We start from the raw sequence: 27396 nt of genomic DNA, 5'->3' as shown, positions 1-27396 counted from the left end.
GTGCTCGTTGCTAAACAATCCACATATATTTGGGGGGACCTTTTAAAATTCAAGTCAAGAAAGAAGAAAATTAAAGAATCATTAAGAATGAATTTTTCCAACCCAAGAAGAACGTTCAAGACTTGAAATTATTCATTTGGTTGTGAAACACGACCAAGAATGGTCGATTCCTATTCGAGAAAATCAAAGAATCGGTTCTATAACTATTATGAGATGGACACATACTTAAGAACCCAACAAAAATGACTATTTCGATCCTATAGCATTGGAAAATGCAAAGAGCAAACTCCAATATTCGTGGATACTCCTCTTTCCCTTCCCTGACCATATCTCCGATGACCATTTCTCCTTTCTCCTTTCCCCTCTTCACCTATCCTGTCTATAGTTTTGGCGAACCTCTCTCTTCTCCGTCCTACTTTCCTTCCCCGACTGTTGCTCCAGTGATAATCTCTCATCTCCGATCAGCAATCACCCACCTTGCTATTTTCATCATCTTTTCACCCATACATTCGGAACTACAAAGTCATGGAAACACCTTTTGAAATCAAAAGCTACAGCATAATCAACAGACACTTCTACATGTGGTCTGTACATTCAAGCTATTCAATTGTAGACTTGGAAAGAGGTCAGATAGTAATGGTATCTTCCCAGACAATGGAATGGCTTGTGGAAAGCCTAAATATGATGCTCAAAGAACCGTTGAAAGATTTTTATTCAGAAAAACAGAACTGACTGTGGTATATCTCGACTTGCTAAATTCTGAGCTAAAGGGGACTGGTTTGTTGAATATGCCTTCTGGCCTTCCTCAGGTGGTAGAAGAAACATTCATATTCCAGCCGGGAGAAACAAACAAGGCTGGTACTCCTTTTCAACACTCAAGAAAACTATGATGCTCTATACTCTAAATCCTCAACTTAACAAAGAAGACCTTGATGAAATTCCAAGAAACAGAGTTCCTACAAGCTCATTTGCAGATGCAGTACGATCAGATAAACCAATAAAGTTGAAGGAAATCAAGGTACATTCCAATTCCTCATCCATTTGGGTCAAAAAGGAGAAAGAAATGTTGAACATGGATTTTAATTCCCTGCTCGTGGTAACAAAATGAATGGAATTTTACTCATGGAGGAAAGTTAAATCCACCCTTGAAGATTATTTTCAAGCATCTGTTTCAATTAATCCCTATTTAGCAGACAACGCATTGATTAAGGTCAACAAGGAAATTGATTCCGATTTTTTAAATGGGAAGTGGTTTGAATATGGTAAATTTCATCTCAAATTAGAACACTGGTCCAGAATGGACCACAACCTGCCAGAAGTTATTTAATGTTATGGGGGGTGGATTTACATCAAGAACTTACCCTTGCCGTTTTGGAAAAAATTAGTCTTTGAAGCTATTGGTCATCAATTGGGTGGTTTAATGGAAATTTCTTAACAAACATTAAATTTTTTGGACTGCACCTCAGCTCTAATTAAAATTCAAAACAATTTATGTGGTTTCATCTCAGCAACCCTATCTATTGAAGATTCAAACTTGGGGAAATTCTTAGTCCATTTTGAAGGCAAGGATTCTCTGGTTGATCAGAGCAAACTTCTTCCCAATAAAAGTATCTTTCTGGAAAGTGACTTTTCAAATACCCTAGATATTTTTCGAATTAAAGCCACCATGGTAGATGAAGGATTCTCGGTGGAAATGTTTGACAGCAAAGCATCAGATGCAATTGAAGCTGAAGAGTTGCATATAGTCATAAACAAGTCTTTTTTCTAGCGAAATTTCATTGGAAAAAGGAATTGGCGGCTTGGTTTCAGAAAAAAACAATACATATCTCGGATATTGGAAAGGTTGCTATAATTAAAGCATTTATTCCCCCATCCACCCTCTCTCTCCTGAGTTTATGAGGAAAGAAGGACAGACATCACTAGACAAAGGAAAAGAGTCTATTCACTCACCCTCTTCTTTTACCAAGGAATGCAATTTTCAAGAAGGAAGTTCAAGGGACATACTTATTCGGCAAACAATTGAAGCAGACTCGGAAATTGAACAGTCACATCCTCATTCAAGTCTGACTCAAGCTCCTTCCTCAAAATCACAAGTACCAAGCTTTTATATGGAAGTGGAAGAACCAGATATCATTCATTCACCCTTAAAACCCGGTTATTAGAAGAGTAAATCCTCAGTTGATTCATTGCTAAATCACTCAACAAATCTGGAATTTTTGGAAGATATTTGTGTTCAATCTTTGGTTCCTCTAAGCGCCCCCCCCCCCAAAAAAAAAAAGACATTCTTCACCAATAATTACTAGCTCAAATTTCAACATTCCAGGATCAGAAGTCTACTTTGTCCATGGAACATTCTCCCAAGCTTACAAGAAGCAAACAACCCATGTTTCAGCCCAAGATTCAGATGATGAATCAATCAATGAGACAAATATCAGTGTAAGTAGTGAAAAACTCGATCAAGATTCCTTAGAAACAACAGTTGAAGAAGAAGGCTCACCTGATCATTTGTGGGAAGCTTATAGAGCTCTCTTCCTTCAACAACATTCCCCATTAAGAGCTACACAAGTTTCTCCTTCTTGAATTCCCTCTCACTTTTCCTCTTTAGTCATTGCGGGTGGCCTTCATGTGTAGGAAATTGCGCCCCCAAGGGAGGTGCCTCAAGCATGAAGATTATATCCTGGAACACCAGGGGTCTCAATGACAAATCCAAACAGATAGCCTTGAAGCACTTCTTCAAAATCAACATCTAAACTTAGTAATGATTCAAGAAACCAAATGTCTGGAGATTGATCAACAGTTAATAAAAGCGATTTGGAGCTCAAATGGAATAGGATGGATCTTGGTGGGAGCTTTTGGCAAATTTGGTGGGTTGCTACTCATGTGGGATGAAAGTAAAATCACTCCTTTGGAATTCCTCAAAGGAGGCTATTCACTTTTAATTAAATTCACAACTATTTGCAAGAATATTTGTTGGGTGACCAATGTCTATGGAGCTGCAGATTACAGAGAGAGAAGATTCCTTTGGCCAGAACTCACTTCCCTATCTTACTATTGTGTTGAACCATGGTGTTTAGGAGGAGACTTCAACATCACTAGATGGGTTCAAGAGGTTTCCTATTGGAAGAGTTACAAGAGGAATGAAGAAATTTGACAAGTTTATAGAAGGGACAGGGCTGCTAGAAATTCTCCTTTCCAATGGCAAATTCACTTGGTCACTAGGTGGAAACTCCAATTCCCATTCTCTTATTGGTAGATTTTGAATTACTAAGGAATGGGATGAACTATTTGATAATTCCAGAGTTAGCAGGAAAGAAAGAATCTTCTTGGACTATTTTCCTCTAATGCTAGAAGCCAGAACTTTCAATTGGGGTTCCTCTCCCTTTCGTTTTGCAACAACTAGGTTGTCCATTGTAGATTGTTCGGAGGCCATTACACATTCCTTAGAAGCTGACCAATCTAGTGGCTGGGTTGGATTCAAAATAAGTTTAAAGTCGTGAAATTTGAAAGAGGTTCTTAAGGCTTGGTTTGCTAATTTTGAAAAGGAAAGGAAGCGTAAGGAGAAAGATTTGCTTTCTGAGTTAGATTTTTTTGACTCGAAGGTTGAAAGAGAAGCTTTGCACCATTTGAGCTAGATATACGTCTTGCTATCAAAGGGGTTCTGATGAATTTGTATTTTCTTGAAGAAAGAAACCTAATTCAAAAAAGTAAATTGGATTGGCTGAAGCTGGGAGATGAGAATACCAACTTTTTTCACAGATTTTTTTCAGCAAAGAGAAGAAGGAACCTGATTACAAAAATTTTATCAAACAGCGGGGAAGTCATACATTCCTTTCGAGATATAGAGTCAGAAATTTTGAGTTTTTTCTCTTCCTTATACCCTAGAATATTTGGCCGTTTTTCCTTCAAAAATCAGATTGAAGCAAGCTTCAGCAGCCCAGAATGCAATTTTAATTGCTCCTTTTAATGATGAGGAAATTAAACATGCCTTAACCGTCCTTGGAAAAAACAAGGCCCCCGGTCCTGATGGATATACAGTTGAATTTTTCCTTAAATATTGGTCTAGTTTTTAGAATGACTTCCGGAAAATGTTTGAGGAATTTCACAAAAATGGGAAGATAAATGCTTGCAACAAGGAAAATTTTATTTACCTCATCCCAAAGAAGGAAGAATCACTTTATGTTAAAGATTTTAGGCCAATAAGCCTAACCACATCCTCTGACAAAATTCTAACCAAAGTCTTTGCTGAGAGAATGAAAAAGGTAATGCTCAGCATTATATCAAACACATAGAGTGCTTTCATTGGGAGAAGACAAATACTATACCCGGTCCTCATTGCCAACGAAGCTGTAGAGGAACATCGAGCAAAGAAGAAGAAGGGTGGGATCCTAAAGCTAGATTTAGAGAAGGCATTTGATCGTGGGATTGGTCATTTCTTGAAAAAATCCATGCTCTAATGGGATTTCATGCAAAATGGGTTGCATAAATAACCCAAAGTTCTCAGTCTCTATTAATGGAAGACCAAGAGGCCCCATTCTTGATACAAGGGGAATTCGCCAAGGGGACCCCTTTATCACCCTTTCTTATTCATCATAGTAAGTGAAGTTCTTAATGCTCTTATTGATAGAACACATGATAGTGGTTTGTTTGAAGGCTTTTTGGTAGGAAAAGACAAGGTTCACTTGTCAATTTTGCAATTTGCGGATGACCCACTATTATTTTGCAAATATGATGAAAACATGCTGGACAAACTTATTCAAACAATTGGTTTCTTTGAATGGTGTTCGGGGCAAAAGGTAAACTAAGATAAATCTGCTTCGTATGGAGTCAACATTGATGAAGATACACTGATTTCAACCTCCACAAGACTCAATTGCAAAGCTGGAAACTACCTTTTACTTACTTAGGATTACCCCTTGGTGGATATTTGAAACAAAAGTCTCTTTGGCAGCCAATTGTGGACAAGATCCACATGAAGCTTGATCGTTGGAAGAGGTACAACCTATCTAGAGGGGGAGGATTAACCTTATGTAATGCTGTCTTGGCAAATTTTCCAACCTATTACATATCCATTTTCCAAATGCCTTGCTCCATAATTTCTGAAATTGAGAGGATAATGAACAATTTTTTCTGGGAAGGTCAGAAGGGTAGCAAAATAAATCATTTGGTTAAATGGGAGAAAGTCTCTAAAGCCTTGGATGATGGTGGCCTCGGAATTGGTAACCTACAGAATAGGAACTTAGCATTATTGTTGAAATGGAATTGGCGCTTTCTAAAAGAACACAACTCATTATGGAGCAAAGTTGTAAAAAGCATTCATGGAGTGGACCCTCATTTTTGGCACAGCTTGGGGAAACATGGCTCGAGTCTAAGGAGCCCTTGGATTAGCATATCCAAGACATGGATCAAGTTTGATTTGTTTGCAACTTTCAAATCGGGAAATGGAACCGACATTTACTTTTGGCTTGACCCATGGTGCCCCAACATTGCTTTCAAAGAAAGCTTCCCTCATTTCTACCGTGTTGCTACAATGCCTAAAGGTAACATTAGTGAACATTGGGACCCGGAAATTTGCTTTTGGAATCTGTTAATTCGTAGTCCTCTAAAGGATGATGAATTCTCAGAATTCCAGCAATTAATGGGCTGTCTGGAAGGCAAAAAATCAACCCAAAGGGTTGATACAAGGGTGTGGTCATTGAATTCGTCGGGGGGATTTTAAGTAAAATCCTTATCAAAGCACTTGAACTCATCTTCCCCTTTGGAAAAAGAGCTTTTTCAGGCCCTCTGGAAGTCTAAAAGCCCAAGAAAAATCAACATTCTGGTTTGGGCTTTAATTTTTGGATCTCTTAATTGCTCTGAAGTGTTGCAACACAAACTTCAATCTCATTATCTTTCACCCACCATCTGACATTTATGCCTAGCAAGTAGGGAAGACTTACAACATGTGTTTTTTTTTTTTTATTGTCCTTATTCAAGAAAATGCTGGAGGAATCTCTTTTCATATTTCAATCTACATTGGGTATTTGGACCGAACATTCACAGTAATGTTTCCCATATTTTGACTGGACTGATCTTGTCTTCTAAGATACAAATTCTTTGGTCAAATGTGGTTAAAGCTTTAGTTTCAGAATTATGGTTTGTACGAAACTAAAGAGTATTCCGCAACAAGGCTACCAAATGGTCAGACGGATTTGGATCAGCCCGCCTATTAGCTTCCTTTTGGTGCTCTCAATCTAAGTTTTTTTTGCTGATTATTCTATCCAAGACATTTGCTTCAACTGGAATGCTTTTATATCTTCTTTGTAAATATTAATAGTCCCTGATTTTGTTTGATAGTTTCATCTTGTAAATGGATATGATGATGGTGCTATGGGGGTGTCAACCTACATGAGATGTCCTGGTGCACTTACTGATCCATTGAGCTCCTAATTATTATTATTTCGAGCTTTGTATTTTGAGCAATAGTTTCTTTTCGTTATATCAATGAAAAGTTTATTTCTGTTTAAAAAAAATATATTCATGGAAAATTGCCCAAACTAACCCAAAACCCAAAAAATTCTATGTAATTGATCTCTTTTTTAGAAACATGTCTTTTGACCTATTGAACCCACTTTACCCTTAGGTTTAAATGAATCACTTCTCACTTCTTTTTGGGTTTCTTCTCATCTTACCAAAACATCATATGATGTAAGAAGAATAGGGGTTAATTGGGTAATTAGACAATATTCTATGTTAATTTCCCTTTTTACTCCCACTTGTAATAAAACTCTATAAATAGGAGCCTTCCCCTCTTGTATGAAACACTTTATCATTCTAATAAAAGATCCACAATCTTGATTATTGGGTAGAATTCTCCTTTTATCTCCTTTAGGAAACACGATCAAGAAAGGTTGATTCAAGAACATCAATGGATGAGTCCTATACCCACGACGAGATTGAAACATGTCCAAAAATCCAACAAAATGACTACTTTGATCTCGTAGCATTGGAGGAAATAAAGAAAACAACAAAAGAAATTCAACGTTCATTGGGGAAAATGACTCAACATATTGGTCGACTATCAATTCATTTGCAAGAGTTCAATAACGGATTGATTTTATATACCGAAGAAAAAACAAAGGAATCACAGTTGGAAAATTTTCAAATAGAAAATTTTGAAGATAAAATCGAAGAAAAACAAGAATTTGAAGATGTTGATTTGGAAATAGTTGTAAGTGAAGAAGAAAAATCCAACGAAGAAGATGGAAAAGAAGTATCGAACACCGAGCAAGAATTGAACAAGAACAGCGGAAATGGATCATCAAACTGTCGAAGAACTTGATCCAAATGATAAAGAAGACACGATTCTTGTACGAGTCTCTTTGGAAGGTGGTTTTTTAGTGATTGGTCATTTGAGTATGGTTTTCAATGATCTTGAAGGAAACTTTTTTTTTTTTTTTTTTTTGGGGTTTATGGCCGATGGAGAAATTCATCTGTTGATGGCAATATTGGATTTTTTGTCTCGAATTTATTACTCTGATCATAAAATTTTTGTTCAAAATGTAGGTTGGTTTGGTCATACTCCGTTGAATAAGTTTATTTCATCCCTTGTTTGCCTCATAATTTTTTTCTTTTTAAAACTCGAGGACGAGTTTTCTTTTTGGAGGGGTAGAATGATGTAAGAAGAATAGGGGTTAATTGGGTAATTAGGTAATATTCTATGTTAATTTCTCCTTTTACTCCACTTGTAATAGAACTCTATAAATAGGAGCCTTCCTCTTTTGTATGAAACACAATATCATTCTAATAAAAGATCCACAATCTTGATTTTTGGAGGATTACTCCCCGAGGCTACTTAGGCTACATCGTCACATACCAAAAATGATCCAAGTTTAAACTTTGTAAAGCCATTTAAAACTAAAGATGCTTTAACATTTTGCTCAATTTGTAAGCATGATTAGAAAGAACGAAAAAAAAAATGTATGAAAATGAGTGGTCATTTAGCTAAAACGGAGTTGTATCAACGAAGATATGACCAACACAAAATTATCGTTTGCACAGGGAAGGTGCGATCGCTGACCTTGGGTGTACAATTTCTAAGTTCTCACTTTACAATTTTGTTTAGGTCATATATTCGTCGATACAACTTCGTTTTAGCTAAATGATCGCTCGTTTCATACGTTTTTTTGTGTTCTTTACATCCATTATTGTAAAAATTGCAAAATCTAACAAAATATTGAATATAAATGACCTTACAACATTTAAACTTAGATAAATTGCAAGGAGAGAACTCAGCCATCACGAACTCGAGGTCAGTGATCGTGCAAATGAGAATTTAACATGATTGGTTGCCGTTTTGGTAATTTCAACCAGAGATAAGGTTAGTAGAAGGCCAAAAGGGTTTTTTTTTCCCTTCTTTTCATTATTACAGGGAGATTTGATAAGACTACTATACAAAGAGTAAATCTACCACCACGAGATCCAAGTAAAACACTTTCGTTTATCCTTTTATTTTTTGAAAAGGAAACAAACCTCTTCATTGAATTAATGTAATGAGACTAATAAAGAGTAAGTCTACCACCACAAGAAGGCCAAAAGAATTGCGTTTTTAAAATCTAGGTCAGATTTCATTTGCACCCCCTATTTTGGGCTATCAATACAAAAATCCTCAAGAAAAACTCATCCTGCTCCAGGCTTAATTTCTAAAGATGTGTTTTTTGAACAAGAAACTAAGCTTTTCTTTTCTTTTTTTTTGGAAACTGAAACGAACTTTTCCCTCATATAATAAAAAGAGCAATAGCTCAAAGTACAAAGAAACATACAATGAGACATCTATATCAAAACGGATCAGTAGGCACACTGGGCCATTTTAACTAGGTTGACACAACCTTTAGTACCTTCAACATATCCACACCAATTAACATCCTAATCAAATAATAGATTTCTTTGACTAATACATCATAAGATTTAATGCGTTCAGATGCTAGTAAACTGGAGATAAAAACATTCCAATTTAAGTGCATGTATTGGATGGAGTAATCTTTGAAGTGTTTGGATTATGAGCACCATGAGGAAGCAAGAAGCCGTGCTGGCCGAAATCTGTTATCCAATCTAAGGCTTTGTTTTAGAAGACTCTTTGGTTGCGTTCGAACCAAAGTTCTGATAGCATAGCTTTAATTGCATTTGACTAGTATTTGAGTTTGGATGATAATGAGGGGTCTCTCAACACTAGGGAAACATTATCACAAAATGAATGGCCAAAGACCCATACCACATTAAAGTACGGAAAAAATTTCTACTAGCAATTTCTAGAGAAGGGACAGTAAAAAACAAGTGTTGAAGATCTTGACTGCTTGCTAAACAAAAGGGACAGCTTGTTGGGGATAAGTAGTGGTCCTGGAACTTTTGCTGGAGAATAGCCCAGCAGTTGAGGGATTTCCATAGAGCTTTGAACAGATTCTTTCCCAGTGGAGCTAAAGTGTTCAGGTATTTTGATAGAGATTTAACAATGTACCCAGATGAGACTAATGAACAGAGCCTATGATCTAAACTTTTCATTGAATAAATAAAAAGAGACTAATGTCCAAAGATGCAAACTCCATTACGGAGGGAAAAAGAACCAAAGGGAACAAAAGAACAACCATTATAGAGACCCGCTAAAGAACAAAAAGTAGTAGAGAAACTCATACAATGAATAAACATTGAAAGAAGAAAACAAAGAAAATTGCACAACACAAAAAGGAGGATCTTAGAAAATTGAGCCAAAGACAACCCCAAAGAATAAAAAAACTCCTGAACAAAGGTGAAAAGAAATAACTGGGGAAACACTGAAAGAACACCAAGGAGAAATGCAGAACCGAGCCCAAAATCATCAAGAGAGAACCTTTGAACCCAAACCTCAAGAAAACCGACAAGAGGAATTGCACGCATCTCAAGATCACAAGTTTCAATAAGAGATGGCAATTTGCCATGCACTGATGCTCTCTTTTTAAGCTCTTTGGGATTTTTCCATCCAAGATATTTATCTGAACTGGGGGCGTTTGTTTTTTCAGCTTAGCTTATTTTTATGTCTTATGTCTTAGAATGTTGTTCTTGATAATATGTTTGTCTCATGTTTTACTTTGGAGCATTATTTTCTTTTCATTAATTCAATGAAAAGTTAGGTTTCCTTTTAAAAATAAAATTTTCAATGCACTGATGAATGGGGAGGTTGAGGGATCACATTTTCACTTTCTTGAAATAATGACACTAATGATACCTGAGTTTTCCATTGAAGCATGCAAAAAATTTGGTGATTTGATGAATAAATCATCAATAGGCAATGAACAACTATGTTGAGACGACTTTCTAATACAAAGAATGTCGAACGGATTTGAAAGGTCTTTTAGATCCATATCCATAGTACTCTTATAGAACATTAAGATAAAGGATAATCAATGAAAGCAATATCCCCAAATCAAATGAAAGAATCTCCCTTTTAGGATCAACGATTTCAATTGGAGTAGTGGTGAAACCACAAAGGTTCTTATGAATTTCAATATAAACGGGAAAAGAGTTATGGATCCTCTTAACCATTGCATTTTTGCTGTGTAGATTGGTGATGGTACGCAAGTGCATGCATCAAGTGATAGTATGGTTAAACGGTCTTGAGGGACTGAGTATCGTCCTCAGGATCAAACATTATAAATTTGTTTAGCTATTTTAGAATCGTGTCAATTTTATCTAAGGAATGGAAATTAAGTGATTGATTTGAATTTTTAAATTAAAAGTAAAGTAAGAAAACAAAGGTTGAACTTCAATGGATAAAAGCTTTCTAGGGTGTCGATTTCATTAATTACTTCATTAAATCATTCATTAAATCATGCAAAGGTTCTACAAAATCTTGTGATATTGAGATTTTTAAATCTAGAATCTTAGCTCCAGTTTATTATTTTTCAACAATAAACATCTTCTACAAATTTACTTGATTACTAATTTTTTGAAACCAAAATAAGAAGCATGACATTAAGCAAAGTCATGAGCAACTTTTATTATCAACCTAACTAATTTCATGAGAGATTCATAATGATTCAATACTATAAGTTCAATTAAACATGCGATCTATCTAATTGAATATTCAACCTAACATGCATCGATGGCCAATCAACACAATATTGATAAACATTCAATTGCAAAATTTCCGTAAAATAACTATGCATCAATTTTAAATCCATAAGAAAATCCATCAACACCCTAGAACTAAAGAGTTTAGTCGCTGATGGTTGATAAATACATACTTCCATACAATTTGACAAGCTAAAAATATAAAGAGAATGAAAGGAATGAAGAACTACTATCGAAGTGTTATGTCGTCGTTGGAATCCTTTAAACACACCTTGGTTTTCACCTCGGGATCTCGAACAACCTCTAAAATAATTTCTCACACTCTCTATTCTCTTTTGTAGCACAAACTCACTTTTAGGGCCCTGAATTTCGTGATTGGAGGTTGCTGAAAAGCCCTAATATTTATAGAGAATTTTCCAAAACTGTTAAAATTTTCCAAAAATAACTCTAGCACTGCGGCGCTCCCTGTGCGTGGCCCTCAGCAGACTTCCTTTAGTTGCACTACCGTGTGGCACTTCTCCTAGTGCTGTAGCGCTCTTGGACAGCCCTGCAGCACTGTGCGCGACGCTGCGCAGACCTCGATTATATGACCTTTTGTGAATCGCGTCGTGCCATGGTGCTTCCCCTTTTTTCATTCTATGAATGTTGCTGAGGTGCACGCCGTAGAGCGTTGCAGCGTTGCCATGTTTTTGGATAACTTGTCATTTTCTCTCTTTCTCTTGGGGGTTTGGTTCTTTTGACTCCCGAATCACGTTTTCTTGCTAAATTCCTGAAAAACACTAGCAAACAACTTCAAATCTAACAAAAAGGCCTCTAAATAAGAGGGAAAGAAAGCACTTTTCAAGTGCTTTTCAATTGGGGAGTGCTTTGTAGTACTTCAAAGTTTTTACGGGACTTTAGGAGTAGTTTTCCTTGTGACAATATGATCTTAGCTGAAGCATTAGTCTCAAGCTTAGAAGTTGTTGTCTATTTTGGTTATATAGCTGTTTTCAAGGGAGATCTGGATAGAAAGAAATAGCAAAGTTTTTTTTTTATGGAGAAGAGAGAGACAGTCAAGTGAAATTTGAGATTGGTTGTGGTTTTATGTCTGCAATTGGCTGTCGCTAAAGAACTTTGTGACTTTCTTTTCTATCTTGGTCAGTAGGAGAGTTTTTCTTATTCCCCTAGTCTTCTTATTGTTGAGGTCTCTGATGGTCATACATTCTCCCTTCTTTAGTACAGATGTGTGTTTTAATTGCATGCTTATGGACATCTACTGATCCTACCCGTTATCACATTTGAAATACAAATGGTGTATGGTTTTAATTTTTGTATATTTCTGGTTATTTATATGTTCATTATGATTGTTAATATTGATGTTGTTTTTCTTCGCCATTCATATTTTTTTTCTTTCGTTTTGTCACGTTAATTGTTCTACCTAGACGGGAATGTATTCCTATAGCCCATTACGCTAATGTCTGCCACTTCTCTAATTAGAAGGATTTTTTTGCAGGCTGATTTGGGCGTGAAGACAAAAACCCAACTTATGGCTGAAAAATCTGTTTTCAAGCTTTTATTGATGACCATTATTGCTGCTGGTTCAGAGGAGGATCTCCATGAACCGAAGGATGATTTTGTGCTTAATGTATGTCGCCATTTTGCTATACTATTCCATATTGATTCTTCTCTAAATAATCCTCCAGTTGCATCTGCGTCACTTGGGAGTACTTTGCTTCCCTCAAATGTTAATGCCAATTCCAGATTAAAAAGCAGTGCCTGTTGTAACCTCAAAGAGTTAGATCCTCTCATTTTTTTGGATGCATTGGTTGAGGTGCTGGCAGATGAAAACAGGCTCCATGCAAAAGCTGCTTTGAATGCTCTAAATTTGTTCTCTGAAATGCTTCTTTTCCTTTGTCGTGGAAAACAAACTGATGTAATGATGACAAGAGGGCCCGGCACACCAATGAGTGTTTCCAGTCCCATGAGCCCTGTATATTCGCCACCTCCAAGTGTCCGTATTCCAGTTTTTGAGCAATTTTTGCCACGGCTTTTGCATTGTTGTTATGGCTGTACTTGGCAAGCCCAAATGGGTGGTGTTATGGGACTTGGTGCTTTAGTTGGGAAGGTTACTGTTGAAACTCTTTGCCATTTTCAAGTAAAAATTGTACGAGGTCTGGTATATGTTCTGAAAAGGCTACCTGTTTATGCTAGTAAGGAGCAAGAGGAGACTAGCCAAGTACTTAATCATGTTCTTCGTGTTGTGAATAATGTTGATGAAGCAAACAGTGAGCCACGCAGACAAAGCTTTCAAGGGGTAGTAGATGTCCTTGCTTCTGAGTTGTTTAATCCCAATTCATCAACTATTGTGAGAAAGAATGTACAGTCGTGCTTAGCTCTTTTGGCCAGTAGGACTGGTAGTGAGGTGTCTGAGTTGCTTGAACCGCTGTATCAACCTTTGCTCCAGCCTCTCTTATTGCGACCACTTCGGTTGAAGACTATCGATCAACAGGTCTTGAATTGCTGCTTGTTATTTAAGTAGTTTACTTTGTTTCTATGTTAACTTGCTCTGATCTACAGGTTGGAACTGTTACAGCCTTGAATTTCTGCTTGGCACTAAGGCCGCCTCTTTTGAAGTTGACTCAGGAGTTGGTTAACTTTCTGCAAGAAGCTTTGCAAATAGCTGAGGCAGATGAAACTGTATGGGTTGTAAAGTTTATGAACCCAAAAATAGCCACATCATTGAACAAGCTCCGAACAGCTTGCATTGAGTTATTATGTACCACCATGGCATGGGCAGATTTTAAAACTCCCAATCATTCTGAATTGCGTGCAAAGATTATCTCAATGTTTTTCAAGTCATTGACATGTCGGACTCCAGAAGTAGTTGCTGTTGCGAAGGAGGGGTTAAGACAGGTTGCCTTTCACTTGTTTTATTGTCAATATGTTCTGTTTTCTGTTATCATTAGAACGTCTAAGTACGTTCGTTAAATACAAGTGAAGTCTAATCTCAATGCTTAAGCAAGAATCCACTTATTCATATCTAGCCTAATGGTGATATGCACAGGGTGAAATAATTTTTTATTTATTTTGCTGAATATGATCAGAAGCAACTGTGGTTATTTGTTTTTGGTTAAATTATACAACATATTTCTGAACTTTGGGGGTAGGTTTCACTTATAATATATTCCTAGAATGTTTCATTTTAACTTTTAAACTTTGAAATTATTTCAAAAAGTACCATTGGGAATTTTTCCTCAATGACTCATTGCAAAAATTGAGGTTTAAATAGCATCATTTACTACTCAATTTCAACTTAGTTTGAAGATTAGATTTTTGTTGCCATTCATTTTAACTCAAAAGATAATGTTGACATGATTTATTACATCATTCCGAAAGTTAATTTTTCACACATGAGCTATCACTTCAATTTACATGAATGATATTGTAGATGATGTTATATATGTGTTCCAATTTTTACACATCAGCTGGCTTGCCAATTTTCATTCATCATCTCAATAAAAGAAATTTTCTGGGTATTTCTTGGAACACTTTGATAGTTGAAGGGTTAAAAGGGAATTTCTAAAAGTTCAAGGGTATTTTATTTAATTTAACCATTATTTTTTTGAAAATTATTTTAATTTATTATAAATTTAAATTTTAATGCATTGTTGGGTTAAATTGCAATCTTAGGAGCTTAATTGCAGTATATACAAGTTGGTGGCATAGACGGTCATTGATATTAAAAAAAAAAAAAAAATGAATAGGTGAAGGGAAGTTAGGAATACAATAGAGTTTTTAGTTAGACCTTATGAAGTGTTATATTTTATGGGCTGTTTTGGAGAGTGTCTGTATATGTATCGTTTTAGGATTTACTCCTTGTTTCTGTATAGGTGATTAATCAGCAAAGGATGCCCAAAGATCTGCTACAAGGTAGTCTTAGACCTATTCTGGTGAACCTGGCACACACCAAAAATCTTAGCATGCCTCTTCTTCAAGGTCTTGCTCGCCTTCTTGAACTTTTGGCCAGTTGGTTTAACGTTACGTTGGGAGGCAAACTGTTAGAACATCTCAAGAAATGGTTGGAGCCTGAAAAACTTGCACAAAGTCAGAAAGCATGGAAGGCAGGTGAAGAACCAAAAATTGCAGCAGGTAAACTTTTTAGGAAAGATGCCTTATACATATTGAATAGATGGTAAAATTGATACCTCAATATTTTGAAAGGGAAAATAGAAGTCCAGGAACCAACCAATAAATTGCACAAGAATCAACCAACAAAATAAAAATGCTCAAATCCATCTAGAATAGTACCCAAACTCAGACGCAAAATCAAACCGATAAAAGGTACCCAAACTTTATATCAAAATGTTCAACCTCACCTAAGAAGCATCTAATGGAATTAAAAAATTAAGATCTATGGAAATTCCCTCGTCTAGCCTCGAGAGGGGCCAAAAGTTAGGTACAAATCTTCAAAAGAAAAGAGAAGAAAATCTTGGAAAACATGAAAATTCAACTAATGGAAGGATTTATTTTACCACTCATATAGTTCACAATTTGATTCGATAAAATTAGAACTTTATGGTCAAAATTGAACTAAGGCAAGTTCAAGGGCAAAACCTGAATTTCCCCATAGTTCTTTCTTGTGTCTTATGGAGTTACTTAAATACTTACTCCCCCTAGCGTAGGTCGCTGATTAACTAATGTTAGTGTTTTCTCCTTCCAGCTATCATTGAACTTTTTCATCTGCTTCCCATGGCTGCATCCAAGTTTCTTGACGAACTAGTAACATTGACTATTGATTTGGAAGGAGCTCTTCCCCCAGGACAAGTGTATAGTGAAGTCAACAGTCCTTACCGTGTTCCACTAATTAAATTTTTGAACCGATATGCACCGCTTGCTGTTGATTACTTCCTTGATCGACTTAGTGAACCAAAATACTTCAGACGGTAAGTTTGTGGATGTTGGGTTGTGTGTGGAGTTCCTCTCAAATGACAATCATAGAAAGCCTTACTCAAAACACAATATTGTTTCACCATTGTTTGTTCTGATTTTAGTTATGCTCGCAGGTTTATGTATATTATCCGATCAGATGCTGGCCAGCCTCTGAGAGAAGAACTTGCAAAATCACCACAAAAGATACTTGCTAGTGCCTTTCCAGAATTTGTACCTAAATCTGAAGCTGCTTTAACTCCAGGTTCATCAACCCCACCTGCTCCTTTATCAGGTGATGAAGGCCTTGTAACTCCTTCTGATGTCTCCGATCCACCATCTGCACCTTCAAGTGTGGTTTCCGATGCTTATTTTCGTGGTCTTGCACTTGTTAAAACTTTGGTCAAATTGATGCCTGGTTGGCTACAGAGCAATCGTGTAGTTTTTGATACTCTGGTACTTGTTTGGAAGTCACCTGCTAGAATAGCTCGATTGCGCAATGAGCAAGAGCTAAACCTAGTGCAAGTAAGATTATTAACTCTAAATGGCTGATGAATGTCTGAATTTATGGAAGAAATTAATGCCTACCTGTTTTCATTATTTTTACTTTTCTGAAATGTAACTTTTAGGCTGTGGATACATATCTTAATTGTTGGCTTAGAATGATTTATTACACTTCCATGTGGGATTGTTTGCTACTAACCTTATTTTCTTTCATTTACATCTTAAAGATCTCTCCGACTGTTAAGATATTGATTGCGTGTAGCCCATGTGTCACTATTTGTTTTAAAAATACACTGTAAACATTTTAACTCTTTTGGTCCATGGAATGCACAAAGTTCACGCATTAGTCGAGTTGTAAGTAGTGTCATTAGCAATATTTTTCCCAGTGTTTAGATGGACATACTTCAGAAATATAGACTGTTCAATTTGATATTTTATTTTTCTGTTCTGGAACCTTTATTCTTGATTAAGTCTCCAAAGAGTAGTCTCTATTTCTTCATGTTCCTCTTCCATTTCTTCTTCTATTTAGAATTTGTTCCATCAATGTCTAATGTATGATTTTTTTCTACTTTTTTCCTGCTTGAGTCGGTTGATAGGAAGATGCTTCATCAATTATTAAATGAGACCCACAATTTATATTTGATGTTTCTCTACAGCTGATTTTCTTAAATGTTGGAACATTATAATGTAGGTGAAAGAAAGCAAGTGGCTAGTAAAATGCTTCCTCAATTATCTGCGACATGAAAAAGCCGAAGTGAATGTGCTCTTTGACATACTTTCCATCTTTTTGTTTCACACTCGAATTGATTATACTTTTCTGAAGGAGTTTTATATCATCGAGGTAATATACTTCTCATTCTCTTTGTGAAGATTACTATTCTGTCTCCCACTGCATGCAATGATTGTTCTATCTCTTAGGTTGCTGAAGGATATCCACCGAACATGAAGAAAGCCCTCCTCTTACATTTTCTAAACCTGTTTCAATCCAAACAACTTGGTCATGATCATTTGGTGGTTGTAATGCAAATGCTAATTCTTCCTATGCTTGCTCATGCCTTCCAAAATGGGCAAAGTTGGGAGGTTGTAGATCAAGCCATAATTAAAACAATTGTCGACAAACTTCTTGATCCTCCAGAAGAGGTAATTTTACAATATATTGTTGTTTTATTTTCCCTTTAGTTTTCCCACTCATCTTAACTTCCTTTCTAGGTGACTGCTGAGTACGATGAGCCCTTGAGAATAGAACTTTTACAGCTGGCAACCTTACTTCTCAAGTATCTTCAGAGTGACCTGGTTCATCACAGGAAAGAACTAATCAAGTTTGGTTGGAACCATCTAAAAAGGGAAGATAGTGCCAGTAAGCAGTGGGCATTTGTGAATGTCTGCCATTTCTTGGAGGCCTATCAAGCACCTGAAAAAATTATCCTCCAGGTATTGCATTATAGATTGTAGAGATGGTTTTTGATACATCTTTTGCACAAATTATACCACTGTTATATGTAGGAAACTTCCTTTAAAGTTATCAGGGAAATCTCAAATAAACAAGGAAAGATAACAGTTTTTATATGAAGGAAAACGTATTGAGAAAAACTACCTTGTTTATCCTTCTGTTTCAGAAGTTACAATTTAGCTCTTCTGAGTTTAGGAAATAGTTCAACTGGGGCCGCTGTCTCACTAGCTACAGTATTGGGAGTTAAATTTTGCAATTTTTTATGCGGAACTGGTGAAGAGTTTATTCTAAATTACATATTATGGCTGATGTGGCATTTGGAAAGAATAGCTATTCTTCCCTCCCCTTCTCTTTCTTTCCTCTCAGACTCTGCAATCAAGTGTATTTCATCGTCCCCTTGAGCTGCGTACATGTTGAGGAAGTAAGCTTGAACTTTAGTTCTTCGTACTTGGTTAAGAAGAGCCTTAGTTGGAAGAGACTATTTGAAAGCTGGGCAGTGTAAATCAGAGTGGCGATCCTGGAATGCTATTAGAATATTATTAGAGTATTAAAGATATTTTAGTAATTAGCTGGCGATGTTATGGGTTATAAATAGAAGAACGAGGAAAGGTATTTGGTTAGAGGTTATAAATAGAAGAACGAGAAAAGGTAGCAGTTATAGAATTGTTCAGATGGTTTTAAGCTTGAGTTAGTATACTCAAGAAAGAGGAGATTCTAAGTACCTTGGATACTTGGGTTACTTGTAACTCTCATCTTTTATATTGTACTTCATTGTGGTTCTGTTTTGTATTCTATCAGAACCCCTCCTCAACCTTGTCTTTAATGATATCTTGGTCTAATGCAACATTTTCTATACTATTAAATAACCCTTTGCTGTATTGGTAATTGCCTGATTATTATATCATATTCCAGTCAGTCATTGATATTTTAAATTAGTATTTTACCCAACCACAGGCAAACACCAATTCCATGTGTACGCAAAACTTAAGGCCATGTAGTGGCAGCCTTGGACTTCAGTGACACATCACAAGTAGCTTTCAACGCACAATTCAAAGTCAGGAGCGGATAGTCATAAAAAACCTTTCAATAACCTCTCCCATAACCTTTGAGTATGGTAACTGTGATTGCACCAATGACAAATAGCAGGAGTGCAACAAAAAACCAAAAAATCAATAAATGAAACCGATCCAAACTGATCCACTGGTTTGGTTTGGTTTGGTTTTTTTTTTTTTTTGTATAAAACTAGACATCTTGGTTTGTATGTGGAGAAAACCAATCAAAACCGACCCAAATCGAGGGTATATATAATCTTAAAAATAAACTCTAATGTTAGGTATCTTTTAGTATTTTAATTGATTAGAAAAGTGCCGAGGAAAAAATGTCCAACTTCAATATATGAAAAATGAAAGACCCAATTTTAATTTAAAAAAAAGCAAAATGGACCAATTCAAAAAAAGTGGAAAAAAATAAAAATTTGGAAGAAAAAAGAAAAATGCCAAAAACCAAATGATAATAAACCGAACCAAATAAAAACCAATCCGTTGGTTGTGTTCTTTATTGGACATCAGTTTGGATGTTTTATAAAATGGATTGGTTTAGTTTGGTTCTTTGGTGGCCCAAAAATCAACAAAACCAAGCTGACGACTACTAACAAATAGAATAAGATTCCTCTAATAAGAGTGGTTACAAAAACCATGACTTTTATGGGTGTCATAGTCTTGAATATCCAAATCTCTACTTTGCTAAGGAGTCATTTGGAACATTGCTTTATGGATGGAAAGATTTGATTGAAACCTCCTTAAGTGAACTGCTCCTAACCATTACGCAGAATGTTATCAACTAATGCAATAAGATTGACTCATTATTCAGTTTCTATGTCATTTAAGGCCCTTTCTACATATTTTTGAAAAATCATGTGACATATAATTTATAACCACTAATTGATGGAAAAACTATACAATAAGATTGATGACATGTTTTACATAACCAAAACTAAGGCTGACAAATGTAGCCAAAAGGTATTGCTTTGCTATCCGTTGGGTCTTGGCTTGAGAGGAATAACAAATTGTTCAAGGATGTGGAGAGGATTTGGGAGGAGGATTGGTTGGTTGCCTAGTTTAGTGCCTCTGATTGGGCATTGGTCTCTATAGAGTTTTATAATTTTGTTCGGTTTTATAATTCTTTTTTTCTAATAAGAAGCGGAACTTTTCATTAATGAAATGAAAAGAGACTCATGTTTAAAAGATACAAACTCTCCCATGGAGAGAAGAAACCATGGAAGAATATAAGCAAAACCAAATGAGGCATAGTAAGATTTGATAGAGCATGCCAAGAAGAGGCCAATGATTTGATACGCAAGTGCACACGCCAAATTATAATATAGTTAAAACGGTCTTAGCCGAGTATCGTTCTCAGAGATACTCATAGATCGTTGCAATTTTATTTAGGGGACCGACTTGTGATGAAAATAAAGTAAACTAAACTTAGAAAGCAATAAAGTGATCTAGTATGGAGATTTTCAAAACAAAATAAAATAAAATAAAACCCTCTTGTTAAAGCAAGATTTTAAACCATTTTTTTTTATGAGAAATATATAATCATAATTTCATTGATAATATGAAATTACAAAAGGGCAAAAGTGCTGGGTAGGATTACATAATGCTATTACATTGTGGATCCAATGATGAAGAAGACTCTGGTACAGGGCATGGAACTGGAGGAGGTTGTCGTCGAGTATAGACCTTAACGATGGGAGGAAAAGTAGATGTAGCCACAGGTAGAGATGAATCAGGAAGAGGATCGGAAGGAGAAATAATTGTGTAGACAAGGAAATCATTCTCTAATTCCTTATGCTCTCCCTGACTCTTATTCAAAGAGAGACGGTGATGGAAAAAAATGGGGTATGTTCAAAAAACGTGATATCAGGAGAGACTAAATATTTATTTAGACTAGGACAATAACACCGATACCCCTTTTATAACCAAGGAAAATACATTTTAAGGACTTTGGATCTAGCTTGGTATGCCGAGGCCGAACATCCCGAACAAAGCAGGTACAACTAAATATTTTGGGTGGAGTGGGAAACAAATGTTGCTTGGGGCATAAAGTACGGAAAGGTATCTCAACTTTAAGAATGGAAGAGGGCATGCGATTTATTAAGAAACAAGTTGTGGAAACAGCATCAGCCCAAAAGGATTTTGGAACATGCATCTGAAACATTAAAGCTCTGGCTGTCTCAAGGAGATGACGATTCTTTCGTTCTGCAACCCCATTTTGAGATGGAGTATCAACACAAGAAGATTGATGAAGAATGCCATGGGCATCTAAATAAGACTTGAGTGTATGAGAGAAATATTCTTTAGCATCATCACTCCGTAGGATTTTAAGAGTACCACTAAACTGAGTTTGAATTTCAGCATGGAAGTTACGAAAATGAGAAAGTAACTCAAAACAACTTTTCATTAAATATAACAACGTAACACGTGAATAGTCATCGACAAATGTAACAAAATACCTAAACCCTCCTTTGGACTCAACAGGACATGGACCCCAAACATCAGAATGAACTAATTCATAAGGAGCACTAGCTCGTTTATTGACTCGAGGATACGAACTCAAACGATGAAATTTAGCAAACTGACATGACTCACAATCTAAAGAAGACAAATGTTGAAGTTGTGGACGAAGACTCTTCAACACAGAGATAGACGGATGACCCAAAACGATAATGCTCTTCAAAGGGAGACGACACGTTAGAGCATGTGATGGCCGTAGGTGTTTGTGGTTCAAAGATGTAAAGACTTCCAAATTCCCGCCCTTTACCAATAGTTTGTTTCGTTGTAAGATCCTGAAATAAGCAATAACCAGGAAAAAAGGAGACACAACAATGAAGATCACGATTGAGTTTACTGACTTAAATCAAATTAAACGAGAAATTTGGTAAATTTAAAACTGATGACAAAGAAATTGATTCAGTGAGATGGACAGTTCCTGATCCTAAAACAAGAGTGGAGGTTCCATCAGCTATAGTGACATTAGGTGAAGAGGTAGATGTACAAAGGTTAGAGAATAAACTAGGGTTACCTGTCATATGGTCTGTAGCACCAGAGTCAATGACCTATTTTGACGTGGAGGAAAGAAGGCATTTAGAAATGTTACCTGTCCCTGCGATGGTCGTAATGGGAGTAGAAGATGATGCCCTCAATGACTCTTGATACTGTTGAAATTTAGCAAACTCTGCAAAAATCGTAATTGACTTGTCAAGATTATCAGGAGTAGAGGCGACATGTGCAGAGGGTGATGGCATCCTCTGACCCTTATTCAACAATCTTCTGCATTCACATTTCGTATGGCCAAGTTTATGACAATAATAGCAAACACCACCTCCTGGATTTGATCTCCATGAATAGTAGTTGGATCCATTCAACTTGTGTTCAGTTACTTTTGACACAATAGGAACAATCTCAGACATTACTGGTTTCTTATCAGCCATTACCTCAAAAAATAGACACCGGACAGCAGAGAATCAAACCCTAATTTACCGAAGAGATGTCTTTACAAGTAGTGAGTATATCTATATATCCCAAACAAACACACCACCAAGAAGAACCAACAACATTGAGGAAACCCACAGAAGACGGACGAAAAACGACGGCGCACGCGCCTACACGTGCCGGCGCGTGGACGGACGACAAGATGGAATAGTCGGCGCGTGAGCCTCACGCGCTGGTCAGATGGAAACCGGACTTTAGGGTTTTGTAGATCGGCGGCTGGGCTCCTCGTTGTACTGGGTGGTATTGAAAAAAAACAGCTTTTTTTTTTTTCTTTTCCGGCTGCGGCGGCTAAAGACGACGAACGAATCGAAGACGGCGACTGTGAGCAAAAGTGTAAACTCACCTCTCCACAAAACCCTAGACGTATCACAAACGGGTTCTAAATTCTCAAACCCTAAGGTTCACAAAACCCTAAGTTTGTTTAGAGAGCTCTGATACCATGTAAAACTCTTAGGTTTGAGAAAGAGTCAGAATGCTCTATTCATTCACCAAAGATATGAATATATACAAGTGTACAACGCATGGAAAAGGAAAATAGCACAAAATATTTACAAGAATGGAAAACCCTAACTATAGAATTATAACACTTAGTAAGTTGCAAATTTGGTATCGTCGAAGTACTACATGGTTTGACTCCTAGTTCACCTGTCTCAGACAACAAATCAAATACGTATTTCTGTTGGGACAGGTAAATACCTTTCTTGTTTCTCATTACTTCAATACCCAAGAAATACTTCAATGGTCCCAAATCTTTGGTATGAAATTGACCTCGGAGAAAAGTTTTGAGAGAAGATGTTCCTGATACATCATTTCCAATGATAACGATATCATCAACATATAGAACAAGCAAAGTAATACCATTGTCAGATCGTCGATGGAATACAGAATGATCGGACGTACTTTTCTCATACCAAATCATTTGAGTGCTTGATTAAACTTACCAAACCATGCACGAGGATTTTGTTTCAGTGCATACAAAGATTTTCGAAAGCAACACACCTTATCATTCTCCCCTTGAGCAACAAACCCAGATGGTTGCTCCATATAGACTTTCTCTTGAAGATCACCGTTAAAAGATAGAAAATAGTGAATACTAAGTTTACGTGGAAAACCCTAGAACAGGGAGAAAAAACCACGATATAGAGTCTCTTTTTATTATTTTAACATAAAATAAAAGTTACAAGAGAAGCTATATTTATAGTCTCTAGCAAGCCCTAATACAAAAAAAAGGAAATAAACCTAGGGTAAAGTAAAATACTAAAATACCCTTGGTGCTATAAACTATCAACAAAATCCCTTGTTTCTAACACTCCCGCTCAAGTTGGGGCATAGATGTCAATCAGACCCAACTTGCTAACACATGATTTAAAACTTTGCCTGAGTAACCCTTTAGTGATGACATCAGCAATTTGTTGAATAGATGGAATATACGAAATACAAATACTGCCATTGTCTAGTTTCTCTTTTATAACGTATCTATCAATCTCCACATGTTTCATTCTATCATGTTGTATAGGATTATTACCTATGCTTATAGCCGCTTTATTATCACAATAGAGCTTCATAGATAAAACACTATCTTGGTGAAGATCAGATAGAACTTTCGACTAGATTTCTTCACTCCCAAACTCACAGCTCCGTATTCATCTTCAACACTGCTTCTAGCAACAACACTTTGCTTCTTACTTCTCCAAGTAACTAGGTTAGCCCACACAAAAGTACAGTATCCAGAGATAGATTTTTTTGTCAATAATTGATCCTGCCCAATCAGAGTAGGTATAAGCCTCAATGCATGTCCTTTCAGTTTTCCTGAACATCATACCTTTACCTGAAGAGCTTTTCAAATATCTCACTATCCGATTCACAGCTTCCATATGTTCTTTGTAGGGTGCCTACATAAACTGACAACATAGGAAATATTTGGTCTAGTGTGAGATAAGTAAATCAACTTTCCCACTAGACGCTGATACCTCTCTTTATCAACAGGAACTTTGTCAACAGAATCTCCTAGTTTTGCATTGAATTCAATAGGAGTGTCAGCAGGTCTACATCCAGTCATATCTGTTTCTTTTAACAGGTCAAGTATGGATTTCTATTGTTAGACAGAGATCCCTTCCCTTGATCTTGCCATCTCCATTTCAAGGAAATACTTTAGATTTCCTAGATCTTTAATCTCAAACTCATCAGCCATTTTCTTTTTTAGCTTGGTGATCTTAGCAGTATCATCTCCTGACAAGACAATATCATCTGCGTACACAATTAGAACATCAATTTTCCCAGATACTGACCTTTTTGTAAACATGTGATCAGAGTGTCCCTGAGTGGAACCTTGGGACTTAACAAAGGTAGTAAACCTGTCGAACCATGCTCCCGGAGATTGTTTCAAACCATACAAAGACTTCTTGAGTTTACAAACCTGGTGATCAAATTGAGCTTCAAAACCTGGGGAGGGCTCATATAAACCTCTTCTTCTAATTCACCATTCAAACGCATTTTTTACATCAAGTTGATGGAGAGGCCAATCTTTATTAACTGCAACAAAAAAAAGGACCCGACCCATGTTTAACTTCACTACAGGGGAGAAAGTCTCTGAATAATCTATTCCATAAGTTTGAATAAACCCTTTTGGTACAAGTCTGGCCTTGTACCTATCTAGAGTTCCATCTGATTTATACTTTATAGTGAACATCCACTTGCACCCAATTGTTTTATGCCCTTTAGGAAGAGCTACAAGGTCTCATGTATTATTCTTTTCAAGAACTCTCTTTCTTCCATGACGACAGTCTTCCACTCAGGAATTTTCATAGTCGTATGCATATTTTTCGGTATTGTTGCTGTATCAAGACTGGCAGTGAACGCCCTGAATCCAGAAGACAGATTACTGTAAGACAGAAAGCTATGCATGGGGTACTTGGTGCCTTTTCTCAGTGCAATGGGCATGTCAAAAGAGATATCATAATCCCTTGGTTTATCTGAATTCTCATATGTAATGAGATTTTGATTACATTTTTCAGCCTGAGGAAGAGTTTCACCCTCTTGTTTATTCTCTGGAACTAACATATTAGTCCTGTCATTCTCAGCTAAATCAACAATATCATCCTCAATACACAGATTAGTATTATTAGGGCCAAGAGTACCTTGAGCTTGTATTGGTTCAGATTCATGGACCGGATCCGGCGGAGTAGTAGGGGATACCATTTCCTTTTTGAGATTCTTCCTGTAGTAAGTTATCCAAGGGACTTGTTTAGTGGATAGAACGGTATCATGGCCACTCAGAATGGGTTCAGGAAGGTCAGTAGGGAATGAAGATGGGGTTGAAGATGTGGACCAGTTAGTCTTTTCACTAGTACACTCTCCCCTTGAAGATGACTAACGGGGAAGAAAGGTTTATCCTCAAGGAACGTTACATCCATGGAGATGAAGTATTTTTGGAAAGAAGGGTGGAAGCATTTATAACCTCGCTGGTGAAGGGGATACCCAACAAAGACACATTTTTTAGCATGAGGGGTAAACTTAGTTTGGTTAGAGTTATGACTATGGACAAGCAGTACACCTAAAAACCCGGAGAAGGACATCATGAATAAGCCGCGTGGTAGGGTATGACTCCTTGAGGCATTCAAGAGAGGTTTGGAGTTGGAGGACACGAGAAGACATTTGATTAATAAGATGAGCTGCAGTTAGAACTGCATCCCCCCATAAATAAGATGAAAGTGAAGTAGACAGCATGAGAGACCGTGCAACCTCGAGGAGGTGACAAATTTTCCTTTTAGCCACTCCATTCTGTTGAGGGGTATTGACACACGAGCTTTGAAGGACAATTCCTTTAGAGGGTAGAAAATCACGAAGGGTATGATTAAGGAACTCACGACCATTATCACTACGAAGAATAACAATTTTGTTGTTGAATTGAGTCTTAACAGTAGTGTAAAATTGTTGAAATATCGATGAAACCTCAGATTTATCAGTGAAGAGAAAAACCCATGTAAGACAGGTGTGATCTTCAATAAAGGTCACAAACCAACGTTTCCTCGACGAGGTGGTAATACTCGAGGGATCCCAAACATCACTATGGATAAGGATGAAGGGTTGAGAAAGTTTGTAAGGTTGAGATGGAAATGTGACCCTATGCTGTTTTGCACGAATGCACACATCACAAGGTAGAGTAGAGACATCGACTTTATTGAATAAATGAGGAAATAAATATTTCATATATTGAAAATTTGGGTGTCCAAGGCGAAAATGCCACAACATACAATCTTTCTCTGAAGTTGAAAAAGAAGAAGACAACAAACTAGTTCTATAACAGTTCCTAGAGGAAGCATTATCACAAGGAAATAGAGTTTCCTATTGTGCTGGGTAGTGCCAATCGTCTTTCCCGAGCTCAAGTTCTGAAAGAAACATTATTTGGTGAGAAGGCGACCTGACAATTCAGATCTTTAGTTGTCTTACTAATAGATAGTAAATTGTAAGATATTTTGGGTACATGCAACACATTCTGTAAAGTCAAACCATCAAAAGTAGAAATATGACCCTTGCCCGCAATAGGAGCAAAGGACCCATCTGCAATTCAAATCTTACCATTACCAACACTCAGAAGATATGATTTCTTACCATTTATGCTGATGAGATTTAAGGATTGAGAGATATCTGATTGAGCAATGACCCCAAGGGAAAAGACACTAGGGTCACTTTGGCAATTCACCTGAGGTTGTGATTGGGAAGCACTCGTAGATTCACTCATAAGAGCCCGACCAGGATTGGGCTTGTCATTTGGAGGACGTCTTCTACCATTCGGTGGTCTGCACTGATCTTTCGTATGCCAGGGTTTCTTGCAATGTTCACACACTGGGATTTGTTTCCCATTTTGCTTGTCACTATCAGAATCAGATAATTTTGCAGTGAAAG

General features: G+C 36.7%; 1 protein-coding gene across 1 annotated transcript in view; it reads left to right on the top strand.

Annotated features, from left to right (window-relative positions):
- LOC120073351 (transformation/transcription domain-associated protein-like) overlaps positions 1-27396 on the top strand; it is a 63370-nt gene that overhangs the window by 9504 nt on the left and 26470 nt on the right. Inside the window, exons 14-21 of the mRNA XM_039026145.1 lie at positions 12572-13567; positions 13636-13971; positions 14949-15207; positions 15779-16001; positions 16122-16509; positions 17180-17329; positions 17407-17628; positions 17698-17919. Of these exons, the coding sequence (XP_038882073.1) occupies positions 12572-13567; positions 13636-13971; positions 14949-15207; positions 15779-16001; positions 16122-16509; positions 17180-17329; positions 17407-17628; positions 17698-17919 (2796 nt within the window). The remainder of the gene's footprint in view (positions 1-12571; positions 13568-13635; positions 13972-14948; positions 15208-15778; positions 16002-16121; positions 16510-17179; positions 17330-17406; positions 17629-17697; positions 17920-27396) is intronic.

This window comes from Benincasa hispida, chromosome 3 (genome assembly GCF_009727055.1).
Source record: "Benincasa hispida cultivar B227 chromosome 3, ASM972705v1, whole genome shotgun sequence".
Lineage (NCBI taxonomy): Eukaryota > Viridiplantae > Streptophyta > Magnoliopsida > Cucurbitales > Cucurbitaceae > Benincasa > Benincasa hispida.
This window is presented reverse-complemented; position numbering and strand designations above follow the sequence as displayed.